Below are 25,329 nucleotides of genomic sequence, written 5' to 3'. Positions count from 1 at the left end.
ATATGTGAAACTTTTAAATCAGGTGATCTTTTAAAATAAACAAAGTTATTCCAAGCTTCTTGCTTAAATATGTGCGGGGTGTTAAAACTCATTTCTGTAATATCACATTATTCTCAATACTTTTGAAACTAGAATAATGCCAAAGGTCTGGATTACACAACAAACCAAAAATGAAGATTCTTGTGTAAATGTTCTGAATCCCAGAACCTCTTGTAATAAAAATTACCATGGTTTTGCTCACTATACATTTTGTTTGTTGGTCCTAAATTTTTATTTTGAGTAAAATTTATTTCAAAAAAGAGATAATGATAATAATCTGGGTCACCTCTTTTATGGGTTCAAAGGTCACGTGTAAGCATCTTGTGCCAGATGGCCATTGTGCTCTCAAGTGCTCTTTAGTTGTCCTAAAGAAATAAATATTTTTTGAAGAACTAATTTTACTCAAATGACTACACTAAATCCATTAAATAAATTATAATTTTAATGGTGCAAATATATAAATGTATTTTCCACAAAAGCACATAATTTAGGATGGAAGAATGATTGAAACACACCTACCAAAAGTATAAACTAGATTGTTTAAATGTTGAGCAAAGATGAAATAAAATCTTTCACAGGGTCATTGACTCACTTGCTTAAAAAAAAAGTTGTATTAAAGTATAATCAGTATTCCTATATGTACCAACTATGCAATAGCGATGTTTGTTTCTGCATAAATTGTCATGGTTCAGATGCCGTTCTTTTGGAGATGGGAAAAAATTAGCTCAGTTACAATTGGCTAAACTGACAAGCATACACATGAACAGCATGTGTATCCTAACACTTACTGTTTGCCTATTTCTCATTTAGCTACTTTATTGTTTTGATATAAAAATTAATAAACTTTTAACTGAATAAAAATTTTAAAATGTAACAGGCATGCAATTGTATTCAGTGCTAACCATTATCTGGAAGTTCTCACGAATAAACTGCATTGACTACAAACTTTAATGACAGCACAAGAAATGACTAAAATTTATAGAGAGAGTAATAATTACTTTTACAACCTAAAATAAATATAAGAAGAATTTGAGATAGGTACAGTTGTAAAGCTCAAAAAACATAACTGTATTTGGCTCAAAATTTAATTGAGCTTAAAATCTCATAAACAGATAAAAGATTATTCAAATAACTCCCAATGTGTGTAGGTAATGATGAATGAATAAACGAGTAAACTTTAAAACAAATAAATAAAAATTAAAAAAATGGCAAAGATGAAGTGGGATAGTCAGAGAGGTGCAACAAGTAGATAAGTGTACAAGGAGATAAGGAGCAAGGTGAAGATATACATTATAATAAATATGTTATGGAAAAATATGTAACACAAATTATTCACACTTTTAAAATACCCTGAAAACACCCTTAAACCTGTCTTTACCTTTAGAAAGTTGTAGAAAAGCCTAGCAGATTCCTCCTGCATCAAAATAACACACATCCTCACTCACAAAAAGATAGCTGATTATCACCAATGAACTCAACATTCTTGTCTCTGAAATGCAGCAAGGAACTTTAATACCTGGAAATAAATTCACATGAACCCTAAAAGAAAGAGCAAACTCCACAGTAACACTTTTTTGAATCAACACCAGGTTATTGGAGCTGTGAAACAGCAGCTCACTTACTGCCCTATTATGCTGCCCGTAGTAGTGTATCATTGTATTTACATTAACAGTACACTAAGAAGTCTGTTAAAGCAAACCAAGTAAAATTAAACCAAAGAAATGCATTTTCTTTGCATTTTTTTATTTGAACTGATTCAATGTATTGTTAAAAAGTGTATAATTCTTCTTTGGTGTATATACTGTAGCTCCTCGAGTATTGTTTTATTTGTATTATCTTTCTGCTGTTGCTTCCACAGGTGAACCCACCAACAATAATTTGAAGTTAATTCTGACATGTTTTGCCAAATAAAACTTAATTTTTCTGTTTAGTTTAAAAAGGATGAAGCGTGTCTGCTCTGTTGCATTGCAGAGTAAAGTGAGGCTCCTAAATGTGATTGATTTGTTTGAGTACAGTGCAGGAATATTATTAGAATTGAAATCCAAAATCAAGTATTGCTTAGTCAATTGGAGTGTTTATTTTCACAGGAGGAAGAAAAAATCTCTCCTGTGAGGCACATCCTGTATATATGAATGGAGTCTGTTAAAACTGGTGGTGTAAAATTAGCTTTTCAGAAACATTTCTTTTGAAGCATTAATGTTGTCTAACACAGAACCAGTCTAGATACAGGAAGTATTGTGCACCATGGGTAAGATTTGTATGTAATTAGGGAAACTCAGCAAAAAAATGAAAGATATACATTTACATACCAATATAACACAATTTGTTGGCATAAAACATTTCACACATGTACCAGTTAATCACAGCAATTTTAGCACCTGATTCAGGTTCAGAGTCACTCTCTCTTGCAATTGTATAGTAGTTGGCCATGTTAATAAAAAGGTGTAAACTGGCCAAATCACATACGTGTTGAGAAACTAATAGCAGTGCTCTTTGTGACCTCCCAGTGCATTCGAACATAATGCACAACTTGGACAGTAGGACTGTGAAGGCACATTGACTTTGATACTATGTAGTAGATATTAATTAAACATTCCAAAATAATAAATAATAATAATAATAATTCATTACATTTATATAGCGCTTTTCTCAGTACTCAAAGCGCCATCCACACAGGGAGGAACCGGGAAGCGAACCCACAATCTTCCACAGTCTCCTTACTGCAAAGCAGCAGTACTACCACTGCGCCACCTGTGAGGACTATGAACATCATTAACACAAATGTACAAGCCTAAAGACAGTAGGCATGTTATTTGACATAAATTAAACAGAGGTTATGTTCATATAGTAGGCTACTATACTAAATATGCAGCATCATACAGTGAAATAAAACTCACCTGTCTACTGTTTAAATGAAACAGAAACATATCACTGTTTACCCACAGCAGACCTTGCCATCTTCTTTATAGTGCTATATAATGCCTAGGTGAAACATGTCCTTTCTGTAGCATGCAAAGTAGCATATGTTTTTATGTAGTATTTTACAGTAGTTATCAGGTAATAGGCATTCTGCTGTCAGAGTTGTGTTTGGTGAACAATCCACATAATTGTTGCAAATGCAGCTATTGTCAACTTTATGTGATGATTTTTCCAAACAAAAATTGTTCCTGCCCAATGAAAGTTTGCAACATTGCTCACACTGTATTTGCATCAATTTTCTGGTTTGCTTGAATGTTTGTGTGAAATCAAACCAACCGGAGATTCAAACAAAGTAATTTATCATCTCTTGACTTGGTACAAAACAAATGAACTATGAGTGTGAAAATTATTTTAGTGTGGAGCTTTGTTTAGCTAGTGTGAAGAAATATTTAAAATATTGGCATCTTATAATGAATAGAACAGAATGTACAACCAATACAATAAAGGAGGAAAACAGGTATGATTAACAGAAAAGATCTTATTGTTTTTTTAACTTAATGATTTCAGCAGAACGATCTATCTATCTATCTATCGTTTATATATTAGGGGCAAAAAAATTGGAAATTTTATGTTGTGCAGAAGGGGACACCATATTATAAAATAATGAATAATTAATATTTTAAAGTAATTGCATGACAGGCAGGACACAAATTCTATTTGTTTTTAAAGTCAGAGAGTCAGCATCGGTAGCTTGTTTCTTTAAACTGGCCAGATATTCATGCTGATTTTCATTCTATTCTGTACACTCTAATATGATGCTCCATAGTTTAAAGCTCAGTTACCTCATTACAGTGTAAATTCAGCTCTTTCAATCTTTTGCTTCCTTAGAGGAGGACCCCCAGTCCCCAGTGCATGAGTCAGGTGTGTCTGACAGTGATGACTGCATCATTCCTGGACCAGTATCTCAGACCAGAAAACAGGTATGTTGTACAGATTAATTTATATTTTATGGAAGAGTCAAGTTAAAAGTAATGCTTCCACTTCCTTTTTTTAATTTTATTGATATTATTAAAATCAGATAACATTCCGGCCCCCCTGATAAGGGCTGTTCGGTCCCTGTACGATCGGTGCCAGAGCTTGGTCCGCATTGCCGGCAGTAAGTCGAACCCGTTTCCAGTGAGAGTTGGACTCCGCCAGGGCTGCCCTTTGTCACCGATTCTGTTCATAACTTTTATGGACAGAATTTCTAGGCGCAGCCAGGGCGTTGAGGGGGTCCGGTTTGGTGGGCTCAGGATTGGGTCACTGCTTTTTGCAGATGATGTTGTCCTGTTTGCTTCATCAGGCTGTGATCTTCAGCTCTCTCTGGATCGGTTCGCAGCCGAGTGTGAAGCGGCTGGGATGTGAATCAGCACCTCCAAATCCGAGACCATGGTCCTCAGCCGGAAAAGGGTGGAGTGCCCTCTCAGGGTTGGTAGCGAGATCCTGCCCCAAGTGGAGGAGTTCAAGTATCTCGGGGTCTTGTTCACGAGTGAGGGAAGAATGGAGCGTGAGATCGACAGGCGGATCGGTGCGGCATCCGCAGTAATGCGGGCGCTGCATCGGTCTGTCGTGGTGAAAAAGGAGCTGAGCCGCAAGGCGAAGCTCTCAATTTACCAGTCGATCTATGTTCCTACCCTCACCTATGGTCATGAGCTATGGGTAGTGACCGAAAGAACGAGATCGCGAATACAAGCGGCTGAAATGAGTTTCCTCCGCAGGGTGTCTGGGCTTTCCCTTAAAGATAGGGTGAGAAGCTCAGTCATCCGGGAGGGGCTCAGAGTAGAGCCGCTGCTCCTCCGCATCGAGAGGAGTCAGATGAGTTGGCTCCTGGACGCCTCCCTGGTGAGGTGTTCCGGGCACGTATAACCGGGAGGAGGCCCCGGGGAAGACCCAGGACACGCTGGAGGGACTATGTGTCTCGACTGGCCTGGGAACGCCTTGGGATTCTCCCGGAAGAGCTAGAAGAAGTGGCCGGGGAGAGGGAAGTCTGGGCATCTCTGCTCAAGCTGCTGCCCCCGCGACCCGACCTCGGATAAGCGGGAGACAATGGATGGATGGATGGATGGATGAATAACATTCCATACACACAACTCATGTTTTAAAAAAAAAATCAACCCCCACTCCTCCACTTCCTCTTTAATGTATTTCCAACAGATGGTGCTAAGGGTGAGAAACAAGTCTTGACATTCTCTATGTATTGCTGTGTTGCATTTTAGTTAATACACAAATGTTACAGTCAACAGTTGTTTCATTATTTCAGTTGTAATCAAATTTGCACCTGTGAACAGAATCCACTTCAGTAACAATCATTAAAGAATTTATTGCATTCATGGCAATAGTGTGAGTACTGTGTATTCAGAGAATCAGAGAAACACATTTGTATGACAGGCAGCAAAGTGAGAGACCTGCGATAATAAGTAACAAGTTTCACAAGAATCAGAATACATACTTGACTACAAGTACTGAAAGGAACATTGCAGATAATCATGGCATTTCTTGTCACTGTCTGAGTCATGTTATTGCTATCTTTGATTATTGCAATTGAAAACAACTGTAAAGATTTGGTTGTGGAAGTAAAATCTGCAGTTCTGTGATGTCTGCATCAATTAGCTTCATTCTTTAAACCACTGTATTAAATGGTTGTACAATTTTATGAAAGCGCCATATTGTGAGATGCCTTTTGTGTTTAACTTGTATCATAATCAGTTAAAGTTGTGATGCTAGAAAAATTACCTATCTTTTACCTTATATACATGCAGTGTTATCAGTTGTCATATTTTTTACGTGAATACCTGAAATGTTATGCATTCTTTGCACCATGGTCTTCAGTTCTTCTCTTGATTGTCACATGCTTTCATATCAAACAGATATTGTTCAAGGTTAAAATTGTACACATATAATGTCCACAAATAAACGAGAATTTGTAATGCATGGGCAGGTTGTTTAAAGCCATGATAGTACTGTGTCAATATATCCACTTAACTGTACAATTTGATTTTTTACATGACTAGGGGGCTTCGCTCGCCAACCTCCGTGTTTGGTTTTCTGGATACTGTACACACTTTTAAGATTTTTTTTTTCTTTGAATTGTTGCTATTTCATTAGTTTCACTTTTATTTCAGAACTTCTGTAAAAACAATATTTGTAATCTTGTAGTCCCAATATGCTGAATCATTTTAATGAGGTCAGGATAGGTTTCTCCGTTTGGAATTTCAGCATAGACAAAATGATCTACATCATCAGTAGTTAATATTTTTTTTTTTTTACAAAGTAAAAAAGTAAGTAGAGTTCTGCATTGGACTCCTGTCTGTAAAGTCGTGCTATGTTCCTCTCCCAGTTCCAAAAGTACATGGGGTTACCAAGGTGATACCCCAGCTTTTGTCTAGGTTTTTGTGCAAGGGCTAGACAGAACGTTTTTGACTCCTGAGGTAAATTTAGGTTTTTAAATAAGCAGACAGATAAATATATATACATTAACAAAGTAACCAATAAATGCATGTGCGTAAACTTCGTTTTTGAAATTCTCAAGATTTTTTATTTGTCACATGCATAGTTATACAGGACAACACGCAGTGAAATGCATCCTGATCCGCTTATCAAAAACTGTGCAAAGTTAGAAGAATATCAGTTAGATTAACAAAAAGTCATAAGATTGAAAGATAACAGTATAGTAGAATATAATAAATAAGTAAAATTATGTGAATAAAGTAGAATTAAGTGTTAATGGTGCAATAGTGTAGTAATTATTGTGCAAAACCAAAGTTAGACTGGTGCATAGTTAAATGAGGCAGTCTGTTTGTTTGCACTACTGCGATCTTTACTTTTTTATATTTTCTAATTTTCCTACTTTCATATCCTTTAACTTTCTCCACATGTGTATAACGCCATCGTTTTTTTTTTTTGTTTTTTTTTTTTTTTAGCCTTTCTAATTTCCCTGGTTTCATAGTCTCTAACCTGCTCTGCATGTGTTTAGCGCCAACGTTTGTAAACGTCTTTATTAAGTTCTACTTTGTCTTTTACTCACTGTCATTTAATTCTGAGCTGGATTAGACTTGCTTTTTTTTTCAAATCCACTTGTTCCGGGCTGATAATTACTTTCCTTATTTTCTGAATTTGCACCTCGATTATTCTTTTTTGCTATTTTTTCTGTCCAACGCATTTGAGTCTCTTTTCTCCACGCTGCTCTCGTCTTCGTTTAGATGTCGACATTTAATTTATAATGTACTGTCCTTATACACTTTATATGCGCTGAGAGCCCTAGATCTCTGTGTGTTCAAATCCTTCACAAGACTGAATGTTTTGCTGCCTATTGTCCTATTTGATAGATTGTAAGAAGGGCGTGTCTTTGGTCTCGCGGGTCTTTAAAATGTCTTACGAGATTATCACGTATCGTAGCCTTGCATTTGCTTTCCATTCCAGGATTTTCTTTTATATAGAGAGAGATAATGTAGTAAAACAATTTCCTAAAAAAGAAAACTACTTAAGCAATAAAAACTATGTCAGAGACAATGGCTGGTGATCATGTCTAAGAATATCACATCTTATTTAAACAAGACGTTTAGTTAAAGAATGCAATTTGTTTCTTGTTGAATTAGTTGTTGCAATGAATACTTGAGGTTTCTATGGCTTGAACACTTCTAAACATGTTTTGAATAATGCGTATTCTGGAGAGACAGGGCAGTATTGCACTTAGTCCATTGGTACAATCAATTAATTATCTGGTATAACATAATTCTATCAAGTGTTGTTTCTCAAGAAAATAGAAGTAATTTTAATAATATGGGGTAAGAATTATTAGTTAAAAAACTCATAACTAGTACTATTTTTGTATTTAGTTCCCAATCACTGAGGAATGGTTGTATTTTTTGCAGCAGTAGATTAAAAACTTAACAACAGATTGTACTGTACACCTTTTTAAAATTTCAGAATCTCCCATTGAAAAGAACTGGAAAACTTGCAAACTCATGTATCTTGAAATGGAGAAATGATCTATGTGACTTCAACTATGAGTACATTTACTGTTTCAGTTTTACCTTGACAGTAGTTGCATCAACTTGTATATTTTGTATTTTTTCCTCTTTTTCACATCTGATAGCTGATACTGATAGCAAACAGATCATTAGTACAAATTAATGAAACACTAGCAGACTACATGTACAGGTAGAAATTCGCTGCCACTGACTGCTTGAGCATGCACGGGACTGCAGTACTCCATTGGCAAGTCATAGTAACAATAGTAAACCGAGTGGATCATTAAGAACAGTACAGACCTAACTCTCAACTCCATAGATCCACAGCTCATGTTGTCTGTTTCCAAGGTAGAAACCGACTCTCTGCAACCTGAAATGCATCTATAGTATTAAAGACAAAGCAGTGTTATAATCTAACAGACTTCTGTTTTTAGTTTATCCTCTTCTTCGTTTTCTTCTTCTTCAGTGTCTGTATTTTCATGGATCTTCATAAGTAACAGGAAACAGTCTTGCTTTCTTAAAGATTTTTATTTTACAGCTCCACAGCTATATCACAATACTATATTCTGCCAGGAATGATTAACTATGTGGTATAGTGGTACCTGGATAATGTATATATTGTTAATTATATGAGCTGTCTTTTATGCAGTGATATTTGCAGGCTTGATTTTAAGTCTATCTGAGTGTCAAACTGTCTGTTATTACCACCATCACAAGCACTATGTAATGTATTGTAAAAATTATATACAGACCAGGTTCAATGAAGACCTACATTTCCAAAAGAGAAATCGGTGAAATAGTTTGACATTTTAACTTATTTGTGTTTGGCCTTTCAAAATTTTCTTCTAACATTCCGTCAACATTTCCAAGTGAATCTACATGTGACTATACATTTGACATAAACTTATTATGCTTCATTTTTTCATCCATGTATAGCCTTCAGTTTTTGAAAAGTCAACAATTTTGTCCATCTGCATAATGTCACAACTTGTGCAACTTAATTAAAGCAATAAACATTTTTTGAAGTTGGAAAAAACTTATATTGTTTTTCTTGGTAGACAATTTTTTCAAAACCATTCAATTAGAATATGAGAACAGACCAAAAACGCTTGCCAGTCCTATCCACTTAATTCTTCCGAAATAACTTCAAGTCTAGTTTTGATGGTCACTAAATTCCTACTGTCTATTTCACTAGTTGGTAACATATACCATGTGTCTATAGTTGTCAGTGTGAAGAAAACCTTCCTAACGTTTGTGCAAAATGTTCCCTTAACAAGTGTCCTTGTGTTTTTGCTAAACTCATTTTAAAGTAGCAGTCTACTTACTGTATACTGTGGCAGTACTAATTTTAAGCTTTCATACTAATGGAAAGAATTTTAGCAGTTTTTTAGCTTTGAATGAACTCAACTTTAAATGACCTTTGTAACATTAGTGAATACCATGATTGGTGATGTCCTTTGATGCAGAATGTTGCAACAATCTCTTCCATAACAAAACTGCCAAGGATTGTATGTAGAATGTTCAACAGTAAGGAGCTCAAGTGAACTAATAATATTATCCCCTGAAAAAAATACAAATATTATATAGCAAAAAGTACTTAGTTATGTAGTACATCTGATAAGCCTGATTAGCCACTGGCACTATAACTGAGGCCATTGACTTAGAAAGTTTCCCAGATTAGGCTACATAATACAGTTAGTTTATTATACGTATCAAATGTCACTTAATTTGTTTATATACTTTAACACATTAATTTCAAAATTATGTCAAATTTTAAAACTTTCCGGGAAATGTTTTGAAAAAAATATTGCAGTAAGTGCTTTTTAAGGCCTTATATAACAATGTACTCATTACCTGTAGTACCTGATAAAACTGTTCCCAATCCTCAGTTGTGTAACTTTGCTGCTGTGAATGATATACCAAAGTAAGTATAGTGACAACTGGATAAGTAGGGGCAGTTTGTGTCATGACATGTAATGCTCAGGGGATAAGAAACCAGCATCCAGTTCTTTAGGAACTGCTACAGACACATATTGTAAATACTATCATTTAATCATGATGACAACAACTAGACACATGGGATTGTATCATGTTTCAGAATAACTAAACAACAAAACTGTTTTTATAAGTAACTGAATCTATATTTACTTCTTTCTCTATTAATTTTGTTTTTAATATCTCTATTGCTATAAAATCCTTCTTGTTACATATTTAGGGGACACAACAAATAAATGATAGGTATAAATGTATGGGAGTTAGTATGCGCACAATGTTGATTTGCCCTGTGTAGCCAGTAGTTTACTCTGTTATCTTCTAAATAATTTGTAAGACATGACTTGTTTGTGTTATTTATATTCTAAAAAACAGATTCTCCATGTAGCAGAAAGCTACAACAATACGAACTGTGCTGTGAATGCCGAGATGTCAAAGTTTTCCAAAAGGAAAAAAGAAAATGTTTGTTCTGTTGAATGCTTTAGCCAACAAAGACACTTAACAAACCCACAAGAGTCTTACTTGCATATTTAGTTAACTTTAAATTGTTTTCTGAGGGGAAAAAAAATTTTCCGGTTTACTGTGAGTGAAGCAAATCTCTAGATCTATGTGCCCACTAAATGGCTGAGATTCAGCAGACCTTGTAATTACACGCTAATTAGCAAAGCAGATGGTGTTCAGAGTGCCAGCACACAATACTTCAATTTTTTTAAAGCTGGAAGTAAAATGACATGTTAATTATGAAACGGTGAGCTGAAGTCCTAATCATCTCACATATGTGTACATTATAAGTAAAGCATTACTGGTTTCCAATATTTGTGACCCACATTTGGCCCCTTCACCTTTTCGTCTGTCTGTGATCTATAATTTAACAGAGATGACTTGATTTTCTTTCATTTAATTTACAACATTTATGAGCCACGCTTTGTAGAAGAGAAATGCTTGTCCCCTCCTTTTCATTTCCGAAGTGCTGTAATTAGTGTTAGCATCTTCTTAAACAGCCTACACAAAGTTTACTGGCTGGATTGAATCAAGTTATTAACATAATGTGCTGTACAATTTGCCCCTATCGGTTCTTGTTTCCACTACATCAAAGCTGCTCACAGTGCTAGTGTAATTGGGCCACTCTGCCTTGTCAAGTTCAGTCAGGCTGATGGTTGCTCCGTCACTGAAAGGCTCCAAGGCATTATAATTAATGGAGAAGAAAGTGGCGGAAATTTAAAACTTTGAACACTTCCTATAAATTTTTTATGCATTTGAATAATCAGGAGTTAACATTATCAATGTGATGTATAATAAACTGATTAAAAACCTTTTTTCTTGGCAAAGAAAGACATCAGTAATAGTCATTTGCATTTTATTTGTACAGTATGATGCTTTGTTTTGTTGGCTTTTTCCTCTCTGTCTCTCTTTATTTTGGTCTCTTTCCCTCAGTTTTCCTTTCTGTTTTTTCAGCTTTTATATTTACAGTTTAATGTGCAAAGTTAATTTTATTTGTCTCAATTTTATTAAATAATTGTAGTTATATGTCTCTGTTTTCTTCCTTTTCACTGGCCTTTTTGTCATTACTGTTGTATTTAATAATATTTGGGTTTTTTTCTTGGTTTTATTCTTTATTTTTTTATTTAGAACCATTTATAGAATTCTGTGCTTCTTATTCTAAATGTGTCTTTTTCTAGAAATACTGTACATGGTATTCTTACATTATCTACATACATTCATCCATTTTCCAAACCTTCTGATTCTGATTTGTACCAGTAGTATTTGGCACAAGGTCGATCACCAATTGTGAATGGGACACTTGTCTATTACAAGGCACACTCAGGCATACATCCAAATTAACTTATTCTGGGACAATTTAAAGTGATCAATCAATCTGCACAGCTTTGGCATGTGTGTCAAACAAGATTACCCTGGCAGTACACACATAAATGCTGACAGAAAGTGCAATCTTGAGACAAATGCTGACTAGGTTAGTAATCAAACATCGATCTCTCGAGAAGCAGTGCTAAACACTGTGCTACTGTGCCATTGAAATTTATAAATAATACTACTCTTAATTTGGTAGAAACTGCAGACTAATAAAAGCCCTGTTCCTGATAGGACTTCAATAGTAGCATTGAAAGAAATGAAAGATACTACTTATAAACTTCTTACAAGAATATTCCTGGAATCACTTCATACAGGAGATTTACCTGATGAATGGAAACATACCATAACTCCAGTAAAAATTAAGGGAGAAAAGATGAATATCATTAATTATATTCCAATTATCCTTTCTTCTGTCCTGTGCAGAAGTACTAGCTATAATCTGAAATATATTAGATGACTACTTGTATATAAATAGTGTACTGTACTAAATAAAAGTCATTAGATAGATAGATATTTTATTAATCCCAAGGGGAAATTCACATACTCCAGCAGCAGCATACTGATAAAAACAATATTAATTAAAGAGTGATAACAATGCAGGTATACAGACTGACAATAACTTTGTATAATTTTAACATTTACCCCCCCGGGTGGAATTGAAGAGTTGCATAGTGTGGGGGAGGAATGATCTCCTCAGTCTGTCAGTGGAGCAGGACAGTGACAGCAGTCTGTCGCTGAAGCTGCTCCTCTGTCTGGAGATGGTACTGTTTAGTGGATGCAGTGGATTCTCCATGATTGACAGGAGTCTGCTCATCACCCGTCACTCTGCCACAGATGTCAAACTGTCCAGCTCTGTGCCTACAATAGAGCCTGCCTTCCTCACCAGTTTGTCCAGGCGTGAGGCGTCCTTCTTCTTTATGCTGCCTTCCCAGCACACCACCGCATAGAAGAGGGCACTCGCCACAACAATCTGATAGAACATCTACAGCATCTTATTGCAGATGTTGAAGGACACCAGTCTTCTAAGGAAGTATAGTCGGCTCTGTCCTTTCTTACACAGAGCATCAGTATTGGCAGTCCAGACCAATTTATCATCCAGCTGCACTCCCAGGTATTTATAGGTCTGCACCCTCTGTACACAGTCACTTCTGATGATCACGGGGTCCATGAGGGGCCTGGTCCTCCTAAAATCCACCACCAGCTCCTTGGTTTTGCTGGTGTTCAGTTGTAAGTGGTTTGAGTCGCACCATTTAACAAAGTCCTTGATTAGGTTCCTATACTCCTCCTCCTGCCCACTCCTGATGCAGCCCACAATAGCAGTGTTGTCAGCGAACTTTTGCACGTGGCAGGACTCTGAGTTGTATTGGAAGTCCGATGTATATAGGCTGAACAGGACCAGAGAAAGTACAGTCCCCTGCGGCGCTCCTGTGATGCTGACCACAATGTCAGACCTGCAGTTCCCGAGACGCACACACTGAGGTCTGTCTGTAAGATAGTCCACAATCCATGCCCCAGGTATGAATCTACTCCCATCTCTGTCAGCTTGTCCCTAAGAAGCAGAGGTTGGATGATGTTGAAGGTGCTAGAGAAGTCCAGAAACATAATTCTTACAGCACCACTGCCTCTGTCCAAGTGGGAGAGGGATCGGTGTAGCATATAGATGATGGCATCTTCTGCTCCCACCTTCCCCTGGTATGCGAACTGCAGAGGGTTGAGTGCGTGGCGGACCTGTGGCCTCAGGTGGTGAAGCAGCAGCCGCTCCATGGTCTTCATCACATGTGACTTCAGAGCAACAGGCCGGAAGTCATTCATCTCACTAGGACGTGATACCTTTGGGACTGGGGTGATGCAAGATGTTTTCCAAAGCCTCGGGACTCTGCCCTGTTCCAGGCTCAGGTTGAAGATGCGCTGTAAAGGACTCCCCAGCTCCAACACACAGACCTTCTATCATGGCGATACTCCATCTGGACCCACTTCTTTGCTGGCACAAAGTCTCCTCAGCTCTCTGCTTACCTGGGCTGCTGTAATTGAGGGTGGGGGGAAACTCTCTCCTATGCTGGTATCAGCAGAAGGATGGGTGGAGGGTGCAGTACTCTGAGGTGAGAGTAGGTTAGGGTGGTCAAACCTGTTAAAGAAGTTGTTCATTTGGTTTGCTTTCTCCACGTCTCTCTCGATGGTGGCACCCCTCTTCGAGCTGCAGCCAGTGATGATCTTCATCCCATCCCACACCTCCTTTATGCTGTTATTCTGCAACTTCTGCTCCAGCTTTCTCCTGTACTGCTCCTTCGCCGCCCTGAGCTGGACTCAGAGTTCCTTCTGCACACGCTTGAGCTCATGCTGATCACCGCCTTTAAAAGCCCTTTTCTTCTGGTTCAAAAGGCACTTGATGTCACTTGTAATCCATGGCTTGTTGTTAACATAGCAGCTTACTGTTCTTACTGGAACCACGATGTCCATACAGAAGTTGATGTAGTCAGTAGTGCAGTCAACAACCTCCTCAATGTTCTCACTATATGATCCCTGCAGGATATCCCAGTCTGTAGTTCCAAAGCAGTCTCTCAGAGCCTGCTCTGCCCCATAGGACCACTTCCTGAATGAGCATGTGGTTGTAGGTAACCCCCTCACTCTTGGTTTGTAGTGAGGCAGAAGTAGAACCAGGTTATGATCTGCTTTCCCAAGCAGAGGGGTGGCGCTGTATGCGTCTTTAACGTTTGCGTACAGTAGGTCAATAGTCATATTTCCCCGGGTGTTACATTACTGGGAGAAGGCAGGTAATGTTTTGTCCAACATCACATGGTTAAAGTCACCAGCGATTAGCACAAATGCCTCGGGGTGCTTTGTTTGCAGCTTAGCAACAGCAGAATGGATGATGTCACCCGCTATCTCCACGTCCGCCCAAGGAGAGATGTAAACAGTAACAACAATGACGTGTCCAAACTCTCTGGGCAAGTAATAGGGATGCAGACTTACGGCCAACAGTTCGATGTCCCTACAGCAAGTGGAGATTTTGACATTTACATGTCCAGAGTTGCACCACCTTGTATTCACATAGAGAGCGAGTCCTCCTCCTTTCCGCTTCCCGCAGGTATTTGCGTCTCTGTCCACTCTAACTGTGCTAAACCCGGGTAGCTCCACGTTAGCATCTGGGATGTTAGTTGTTAGCCACGTTTCACAAAAACACAACAAACTGCATTCTCTGTAGGTCCTGACATTTTTCACCAGCGCAGCCAGTTCGTCGATCTTATTTGGTAGTGAGTTCACATTTCCCAGGATCACAGAAGGCACCGAAGGCTTGTATCGCCACTTTCTCTCTAGCTGCTTGGCTTTTAGCTTAGCGCCAACTCTGCTGCCACAATACGACCTTCTTACCTCGTCGGATAAATAGGGAACCACACTGGCACGGGCCTTTGTTCTTAGCGCTTGAAGTTGACTACCTGAATTGACGAGTCTCTGTGTGTAAAAATCCATGTCCAAGTAGTAAAAAGTGTCCAGGGATCGAGTCCACATATAAGAAAGTGGTAGGAGTGATCAGGGAAATAATAGAGAAAAATAGAGAAAAGGTAGAAAGATAAAGTCATACACATTAAGATCCCCCAAAACCAATCTTTCAGACTTTTTTGAAGCAGAACATTTAGTTGTAAAGAAAAGCAAAGCGTAAAACATAATTTAGAAGAGCATTTGATATAACTGCACCAAAGATTAGTTTTGAAACTAGAAGCCATTGGAGTTGCAGGTAACCTACAAAACTGCAGTTCATGGTGGTCAATTGGCTGGAGACAGTGGCTACATATAAGAGGAGAATGCTCCATGTGTGGTGTGGTCATCTGTAGAGCACGTCAGGGGACTGTTGCTGTTTGTAATTTATATTAATGACATAGATTCAAAGCAATAAACTTGTGGAAGTCACTGATAAATTCATAATTGAATGAGCAGACAACAAACGATTCAGAAAGACCTGGAAGATCTCCAACATTTGGCAAGCATTTGGAAAATGCAGTTTAATATAACTAAGTGACATAGAGGAATAAATTAGGAACATTTATGTTAGGTAGAAGCCAAGTGGGGGCTGAGAGGTCTTTTGGTCTTAGAATCCCTGCAGAATTTGTTTTTTATTCTCTAGCATAACTGGAGTTTTCTTGGTTTTTCTGTCCTCCTGGCAATCTGACCTTATCACTGGACTCATCCTTAGAGACTTGCATCATGACATTGTATATAAGGATGCTACTCTTCTGCTTCATATTTATGTGTTTTTTAAGATTAGTTTTGTTTTTTTTGTTCCATATTTTTTTAATATTATTACCTACTCTTTTCTTGCAACCTTCTCATTGTCATCTTATAAAGACCTTTGATCTACATTGTTTATATGAAAATGAGCAGTATAAATAAATGTTGTTGCAGATAAAAAGTGGTGGTCACTCACATGCAGGAAACTAAGTCTTAAATGAATTTAGATGTTAATTTGACACAATATTTTAATGGTCTATGCAATATGCATAAATAATTCAGAAGAGTAGTAAAATATTAGGCTCTACTGATATTATTGTTCAATAAAAATCAAACCATGTTATGCTTTAATGGGTCCATCTTTGAAAGATTACAAAAATATATAGCAGATTTAGAACCTGTTTAGAAGAAAGCAACCAAATGCTTTCCCAGACTACAGGGTATAACCCACTTTGACAAGCATTTGGAATTAAACCTCTGTAGCTTTGAGAAAAGTAGACTCCAGGGAAAACTTACCTTGGTGTTAAAATTTCTGAAAAGAATTAATTAATTTGAACCGTCAAAATTCTTTTGATTAAGTAGTGAGCTATGTTCTTGAGGACCTCAGTGGAAATTAAGTGAAAGTGTAGTCAAGACAGAACTTAGGAAGGACTCCTTCGCACAACGGGTCATGGGAATTTGGAACAATCTACCAAATAATTTTTTTTTTAATATATGTGAGTGAGAGATTGTAACAAATCAATTAAATAAGTGTGATGGACTGAATGATGTCCTCTTAAGAGTTCATGAGAAAATGGATGGTTGGATATACGCTATACTTTGTAAATCATTTATCTTATTCTGGGTTTCACTGAGCCAATGCCTATTATGTCCATATTTGGCATGATTCAGCAACCACCACTCATCACCTCGTCTATCCGTGGCAAGGCACAATCACATACAATCTCACACTTACCTAACCAATTTAGAGATACCACTTAACAAATGTACATGTCTTTTGGATAAGACAGAAGAACATAACCGGGGGATGTGAAGCAATAGCACTATCAACTCTTCCACTATGTTCCTGTATAATCCTATTGTATATGTGTATGTATATGTCTGTATGTGTGTGAATAAATATATATGTGTATATATATATATATATATATATATATATATATATACACATACATACATACATATACATTTGGAATACACATGGCTTCAGTTATTTAAGTAACTGGCTTAATTTCACAGATGAGTTAGTAATGGGGAGGAATCCTGACCTGCAACCATTAGAGTCCATCCAGATTTCTCAGCTGCTTTCCAATATTGTCCTTAAGTTAGATATAGTACTATTCTTAATTGCTGTAAATTAATATTCAGTGTCTACAAGTCTGGGCCCAGGGGAATTATATCTTAAAGTATGAATTCAAAGAAAACCAAACACACCAGTAATACTTTTGAGATATGTTTTATTGCTGTGGAAAGATAAAAGTGCCTTCCATACTGTGTATTATTTCACTAATTCACTATGTTTTGTATCGCAAATTAAAGAATCATAGCCACTAATATCATTAAAGTGTGGTAGAAATAAAGCATTTATGCAAGCATTCTCCTTGCCATATTCCTAAATTCCCCTCACTTTAATCATTGATGAATTTTACTACTAAAGTACTATAGTGTTCACTAGATAGCAGTCCACTTTATGCCACAAAAACTGTTATACAAGGCAGCCAAAGGTCCACTTCATCTATGTGGGTTTAAGGGATTGTTTCGCTAAAATGTGTACTGTATTTGCCTTAAACCACATACTGTATGTGAATAAAATACATTAAAGTTTGGGTTTTGTTTTAGGTAGTAGAACATATACTTTCTTTTACACAAAATGTAGATGATTAGAACAAAATGAAATAAGGCTGCTGTACTTGACTAGCATTTTCATTGATTTTTATAGCCATCTAGCCATCACCATGTGTATCTACTGTAGGTTTGTCCCCTGAAATGTTGAAGACAGGAAAAAGGAGTCTTCTGTTACAGGAGCTTTCTAACTGTCTGATCTTCTGGACTGGTTCATATTTCATTACAGCCTGAAATGCCTTATTTACATATGGTACTCTCCTCAAAATTGTTGATTTTCACAGTGCAGGAGAGAAAGCTGACAACTCTGATATCCATCGTAGAGCCATTCATGACAGTCTGATGCCCTGCAAAAGCATTCTTGACTAATGAATAAGGAATCGAAGTGCTCATCCCTGTATAAAAACAAAGGTGTGGGCAGGAAAAGAAGTGAGCCTTCTTTAAATAAGGGAGACAATAGATTTGGTGTCATTTTTTTTTTACATGTTAGTGTATAGAACAAAGGGTTATTAGCTAAACCAAGTAACCTTTTCCTGCTTTCATCTCGTCATCTTTTCATTTGAATATGAAAAGCCTTTATTCTAGTCAAAGACTTTAATGATATTTGGCAGTCTTTTGATTTATTGGGTCTTTTAAAAATTCCTCTAAATATTTTATCACACTATACTAATCCTATTAATATTGTGGTCTGGAGCCATGTACAATACCTGCAATACCAGCAAAAGAAGAAGAAAAATTTCTCCCTTTCAGCCTAGTCAGATGTCTAATAAATAATTAAACATTCTTAGTGAAATATTTAGAATTTAACTATCATTAAAAGTATCTTTACAGCATGAAAGAATCTCATGTAGTTGTGTTTATTTTCTTTTAGAGAAACTGACATTTGTCACATCACTTCTATTCATATGCTTATTGTGTATGTGAAAATGATAACTTGCCCGTTAGATCTCTTTTGCAAATTTTATTTCCCATGTAGTTACCTTTGCTGGGTGTTTCTCTTGAAAACTCACAAAGCAGAATTAACATATTAGAGCAAAGTTAAAGAAATGTGTTTATTATTTTTGAATTGTCAACAGTAAAGTTTTGAAAATTATTTTGTATTCCTAAGTAATGAATGGCCTTCCAGTTATTTTTTAATTGACATATTGATTTCTTGTAGTTATTGTTTGTTTCTTGTTTTTATTTTATTTTATTTTTTTGCATCATTTATTATTAAGTAGACATTTCAGACCTTGTTTTAGCCTTTTTTCACCAGGCTATATTATACTTTAAAAACAGTAAAATTAACTTCTAAATAATAAAGAGTATTTTTTCCTTTGGTTCACTTGACATTCTGACATGATTCACACATGATTTTTCATTTTTTTTTCCTTTGCCAGCTTTCTGTTTTTTAAGATTGTGTTGGTCATCGGTACATTGAGTATGAACTCACAAAATGACATAAGAAAAGTAAATGACTCACTTTAATGAGAGAAAAGCTTGGGAGCATAACTGCTTCTGTCCATGGTTAGCAACACTGACCTTCTATTAGAAAAGTGACCAGCTTAAGTCATTGGAGTAGACTGTTTTCTAATGTTACAGTCAGTAACAGTGTTTCACTTGCTTGGCATTCAATTTAATTTTACAGGAAAGCTGTAACAAGTATGAATATAGTGAGAATATAAGGTGGATGCTAGAAAAAAGGTGATAACAGCATTGTAGGGAATAAGGAAGAAAAATCAGAAAGAAAAGAATGCATGAAGAGTAAATTGGAGTTGTGAAGCAGCTCGAAAGACTCTGCTTTATGAATTATTTCTGAAACAAATTGGTGCATACTAGAAATAGCCATCAGAATCAGGTTTGCACAGTATATATTGATTTATCTTGTCTTGCGTGTGTATGAAAACCCTCAAAGGTTAATGTAATCCTAGTAATAAATACTTTCAATTGTCTTTCAGTTTCAGATAAGCAAATGTTTGAAGAAATTTGAATAAGTGAGACTATTAACCAGACTTAAGAACATAAGGAGGTGATTAGTTTTTTTTAAGACAACATACAAAAGATGCAAAGATCAAATCATTTTTCCAGCATGTTTAACAAATTGAACATACAGCTGTTTTATGACTACCTCAAGCACATGTTACAAACAATACTAATTGAGAGGATAGACTATTATACTGTTTGAGTCATATTGCTATGAAGTAAGTAATGTGGTGGTGGTGGTGGTAAGTAAAGGTCTGGCAAAGATTAATATATTTTAATGAACCATGTAGTGTTCATGGTAGGCCTAGATTAATCATCTATACCTTGAGAAAGGTTGTGCAAAATCCTTCATTCAGTTGTGGTAAAAAGTTAACTTTGGCTTTTTGGAAATGAATTTGGTTTTTTTTTCAACCTGCTTGTTAAAATAAGCAAAAAACCTTTTTTTCCAATATTTAAATTAGCAATAAAACAGGTAATTGGAAAACTGAGCAGAACTTGATAAGCAAATTATATTTATTCACACTCTTGTCTAAGAGTAGCTAAGAACTTTGTAAAGTGAGGTGATAACTGTAAAATCAGTTAAAAAATTACACAGTTGTGAAACTATTAAAATGAGATAATCATAACTGCTAAGAATTTAATTAGACATAATAAGCGTTGCTATTCAGGGTGACTACAGGGCAAAGAATACTGCAAAGCATTGGCAAAAATCTACAAACATGGGTGTTCATGCTTGACAACTTAAAGCTACCAAATTAACCTGTCGCACACAACATGACAGCATGTTGCATAATTTACTGGCAAACTCGGGCCCAGCACCGCACTTATTTGAAATATCTAAATTGTGACGACTAGCAGAACTGACATCAATAAGCCACACATCACTGTAATCAGATGTAAATGAGGAAACAGAGAGACCAGCACCTGAGACACTAGGATCGCATCTTATAGCCTCACATCTTTGGCTGATACTTGCATAGTGTTAATAATTATAATAATAAATTGCAGAAGAAACACTTCAGTTGAGGAAATATTGTCCATTCTTTGTATGCAGTAGTGTGCTGAAATAATGGTAGCATTTTCAAAGAGAAAGACATCTTATCTATACATATTGTGTCTAAAATCAGCATAACCTATAATAAGAGCATCCCAGTGACATGCATCTGACATGAATTTGGAAGATTTTCTCAAAGTCATGAGGTATAGCAAACACATTAAAAGTTGAAAATGACCTGTAAGGCAGTTGATGTTTAAGAATAAAAACAAATGCCAAATATATTACCTTTTAACAGAAATTGCATCTTTATTTTTTTTTTGTAGAAGCTACTGCCATTTCTGACCTGAGTAATGTGTTTCCTTTACACATCAGTAGTTGTCAAAAGCTGATTTGATGCAGACCTCTTTTTAAACTAGATTTCTGTTTAAACTGGATTACAGGTCCCTTTGACAGGGACAGAAAAAAATATTTTTTTTTCTTTTATCAGGTTAAATCTGTGCAAACAAAATGAAGGTTATGAGATTTGTAAGAATATTAATCTGGTTTAAATGGGCACATAAAAAGTAGTGGCTTGCCAGACTTTTGTGCAAAGTTATAGAAATTGCTGCATTTTTATCTTTAATGACAGTACTTTTGATTTGTCCCTGGAGGCCTTACTAAGAGCAACAAATACTATAAGAGATATACTATACTTATCCAAAGTTTGCATCTCATTATTTCTTCATGCATAGTGTAGCCATCTGGCTCCAATTTTTGTATACATGTTAGTCCTCTTCATATGTCTGTTTATTTAATATTGTTCTGATTCAGTGAGTGGTTTCAAGATGTGTAGATAGCTAAAGATATTTTTTCTTATTAGTAGTTTTTTCTAGAATAATAAGGCACTGATTAGATACATCTTGAATGTTGATTGGATGGCCCAAATTACAGTTCTTGCCAATTTCTAACTGTGGTCTTCTGAAACAAATGTCTTGTTTTTGTAGCTGAAATTGAATAAAGAAATTCATGAGAACTTACCTATGTGTAAGTCATCCAATAAGAATGCAAGTATAATCCAATTACTGTGTATCATTTGTTCATATGGCCCCTCCCCATTATAGCAAACTTTTATTACCATTATTTAATGAGGTACATTTGCTTCAAGAAACTAAAAATACAGAATAACATGGCCTTAAAAAGGCTGAAACTAAATGGTTACCCTGTTCATAGAACCACCAAATACAACATAGGTTGAGAATATATCCACAGTAAATAATTATATAAGAAAAGCATCTTTTCTAGCCCGGCTACTACTTCAGTCACAGCAAGCTCTGTGCTACACATTAAGAAAATAGAAGTGGAAAGTGCATACACAATGCAACTTTCAATTTTAAATTTAGATATTATGCAAATTCATCTTGGCAGTGTTCTGAGCAGATGACTGATTAGTTTATGTTGTTGAGCACTTTTGTCATTGGCCATTTTTTTATGTTTCCGATCTCATTTTACCACCTGTTTATTCTAATACATTTCAGCATTGTATTTGAATCTGTTAAAATGTCTGCTGTTTTGATAAGGTGACCTGTACTTCTCACCCAAATGCTTCTCTTTCACTGCAGTAAGCTCAGAACTACTATCTAATACAGGATGAACATGTAATATCCACACAGACAATGACCCAGGTGGGATCTAAGCTCAGCCTCCTAGAGTTGTAAAGCAGTAACACTGACTACAAAGCTAGTATGTGCACCCTTTGGGAACTAAGATGCATAAAGCAAAGACTTGTCATGACCAATAAAAAAAATATGCTCATCATGCTTATAAACTGCCCAAAAAAATTAAAGCAACACTTTGAAAACACATCAGATCTCAATGGGGAAAAAAGATCATGTTGGATATCTATACTGATATGGACTGGGTAATATGTTAAGAGCAAAATGATGCCACATCATTTGATAGAATTGAAAATTATCAACCTACAGAGGGCTGAATTCAAAGACACCCCGAAAAAAGTGTAAAAGTGATGTAGCAGGCCAGTCCATTTTGCCAAAATTTCATTGCAGCAACTCCAAATCGTATTCAGTAGTTTGTATGTCCCCCAGGTGCTTGTATGCATGCCTGAGAACGTCGGGGGAGCAGGCTCCTAATGAGATGACTGATGGTGTCTTGGAGGATCTCCTCCCAGATCAGGTCCAGGGAATCACTGAGCTCTTGGACAGTCTGAGGTGCAACTTGGTGCCGTTGGATGGACTGAAGCATAATGTCCCAGAGGTGTTCCATTGGATTTAGGTCAGGCTAACGTGGGCGCCAGTCAATAGTATCAATTCCTTCATCCTCCTTGAACTGCCTGCATACTCTCGCCACAGGAGGCCGGGCATTGTCATGCACCACAAGGAACCCAGGACCCACTGCACCAGCATAGGGTCTGACAATGGGTCCAAGGATTGCATCCTGATACCTCACGGTAGTGAAGCTGGCATTGTCTAGCCTGTAGAGGTCTGTGCGTCCCTACATGGATGTGCTTTCCCAGACCATCACTGACCCACCACCAAACCGGTCATGCAGAACGATGTTACAGGCAGCACAACATTCTGTACAGCTTCTCCACGTCCGTCACATGCGCTCAGGGTGAACCTGCTCTCATCTGTGAAAAGCACAGGGTACAAGTGGTGGACCTGTCAATTCTACTATTCTATGCCAATTGAGCTCCACGATTCCAGGCAGTGAGCACAGGGCCCACTAGAGGATATCGGTTTCTCAGGCCACCCTCATGAAGTCTGTTTCTGATTGTTTGGTCAGAGACATTCACAACAGTGGCCTGCTGGAGGTTATTTTGTAGGGCTTTAGCAGTACTCATCATGTTCCTCCTTGCACAAAGGAGCAGATATCGGTCCTGCTGATGGGTTAAGGACCTTCTACGGCCCGGTCCAGCTCTCCTAGAGTAACTGCCTGTCTCTTGGAATCTTCTCCATGCCCTTGAGACTGTGCTGGAAGACACAGCAAACCTTCTGGCAATGGTACATATTGATGTGCCATCCTGGAGAAGTTGGACTACCTGTGCAACCTCTGTAGGGTTCAGGTATCGCCTCATGCTACCAGTAGTGATACTAACCATAGCCAAATGCAAAATTAGTGAAAACAACAGTCAGAAAAGATGAGGAGGGAAAAATGTCAGTGGCCTCCACCTGTTAAACCGTTCTTGTTTTGGGGGTCATCTCATTGTTGCCCCTCTAGTGCACCTGTTGTTAATTTCATTAACACAAAAGCAGCTGAAACTGATTAACAACCCCCTCTGCTATATAACTGACCAGATTAGTAGCCCAGAAGTTTCATTGACTTGATGCTATACTCTGAATAAAAAGTGTTCCATTTTTTTGAGCAGTACACATTTTATTCTGCACAGTCAGTGGCTTATTTTTCATGTGTAAGTTTCCATTCATATATTTCACTATAAACTGTACAAACTTCAGTCTATGGAAGCTTCTGTAGCATAACAATTTAGTAAGTTTGCTTGCTGCATTTAGTATGATGTTAGTTTAGAAACCAACAGAACTGAAATAGCTATGTGAATATATTTATAGATAGATAGATAGATAGATAGATAGATAGATAGATAGATAGATAGATAGATAGATAGATAGATAGATAGATAGATACATAAAATTACTGTATATAATATTTTTTGCTGTGATTTGTGTCTACCTTTTGAAGGACTGCTGTCTCTGGATGAATATGAACGGACTGGTCTTTAGCCATTATCATTCTTTATTCTGTAATGTTGATTTGGAAAGACAGGTTTTAGAATATGGATGGGTACATGGATTAATAGTTGGTAACATCCACAAAAGTCACAAAACAATGCCAGCATGTCTCTTCTGGCAATATGGAAGTACTAGCCAACCCGCGGCGTAACATACGCCGCATAATTATGTATTGATGGGTGAACACTTGCTGAACGACACAGTTGTCCAAATGGGGTGGGTTTGTGGATACCACTGTGAGTGAATGAAAAGATGGACTTCTGGAGAGAGCAACATACAATTGTCCATGACTGAAAGCGGGATCGTCTGTGACGATGGAGGCCACGCTGGTGAAAGCTACTTCGTCGGTAGGGATAAGTTTCAGCACTTGTTCATTAAGGTGTAGCGAGTCTTCGTTGTTGACGCTTAATATAGCTTGCGTACCGAGTTGTTCCGGAGTCACAGTTGAGAAACACTTTTTTAATGTCTTTTAAGCACAGGGAAAAAAATTAACATGTGAAACATCCGTAATGTAATAAGCCACCAAAAAAATTAACATTGCAACAATGCACGCTACGATCCGATCGCTGTAAACAGAAGTGAAAACAAAATCGAGGCCGGTGCATTCTTTAACTGCCTTGTAGCACAATGGTAGTGCTGCTGTTTTGCAGTAAGGAGACTGTGGAAGATTTTGGGTTCGCTTCCCGGTTTCTCCCTGTGTGGATAGCGCTTTGAATACTGAAAACACCAGTAT

At 37.0% G+C, this 25,329-nt stretch overlaps 1 protein-coding gene across 1 annotated transcript in view; it reads left to right on the top strand.

Moving 5' to 3' along the window:
* The window catches only part of rpgrip1l (RPGRIP1 like), a 209,977-nt gene that overhangs the window by 154,376 nt on the left and 30,272 nt on the right, over window positions 1–25,329 (top strand). Inside the window, exon 22 of the mRNA XM_051931527.1 lies at window positions 3,847–3,938. Coding sequence (XP_051787487.1) covers window positions 3,847–3,938 — 92 coding nt within the window. The remainder of the gene's footprint in view (window positions 1–3,846; window positions 3,939–25,329) is intronic.

Source organism: Erpetoichthys calabaricus, chromosome 9 (genome assembly GCF_900747795.2).
Source record: "Erpetoichthys calabaricus chromosome 9, fErpCal1.3, whole genome shotgun sequence".
Classification (NCBI taxonomy): Eukaryota; Metazoa; Chordata; class Cladistia; order Polypteriformes; family Polypteridae; genus Erpetoichthys; species Erpetoichthys calabaricus.
This window is presented reverse-complemented; position numbering and strand designations above follow the sequence as displayed.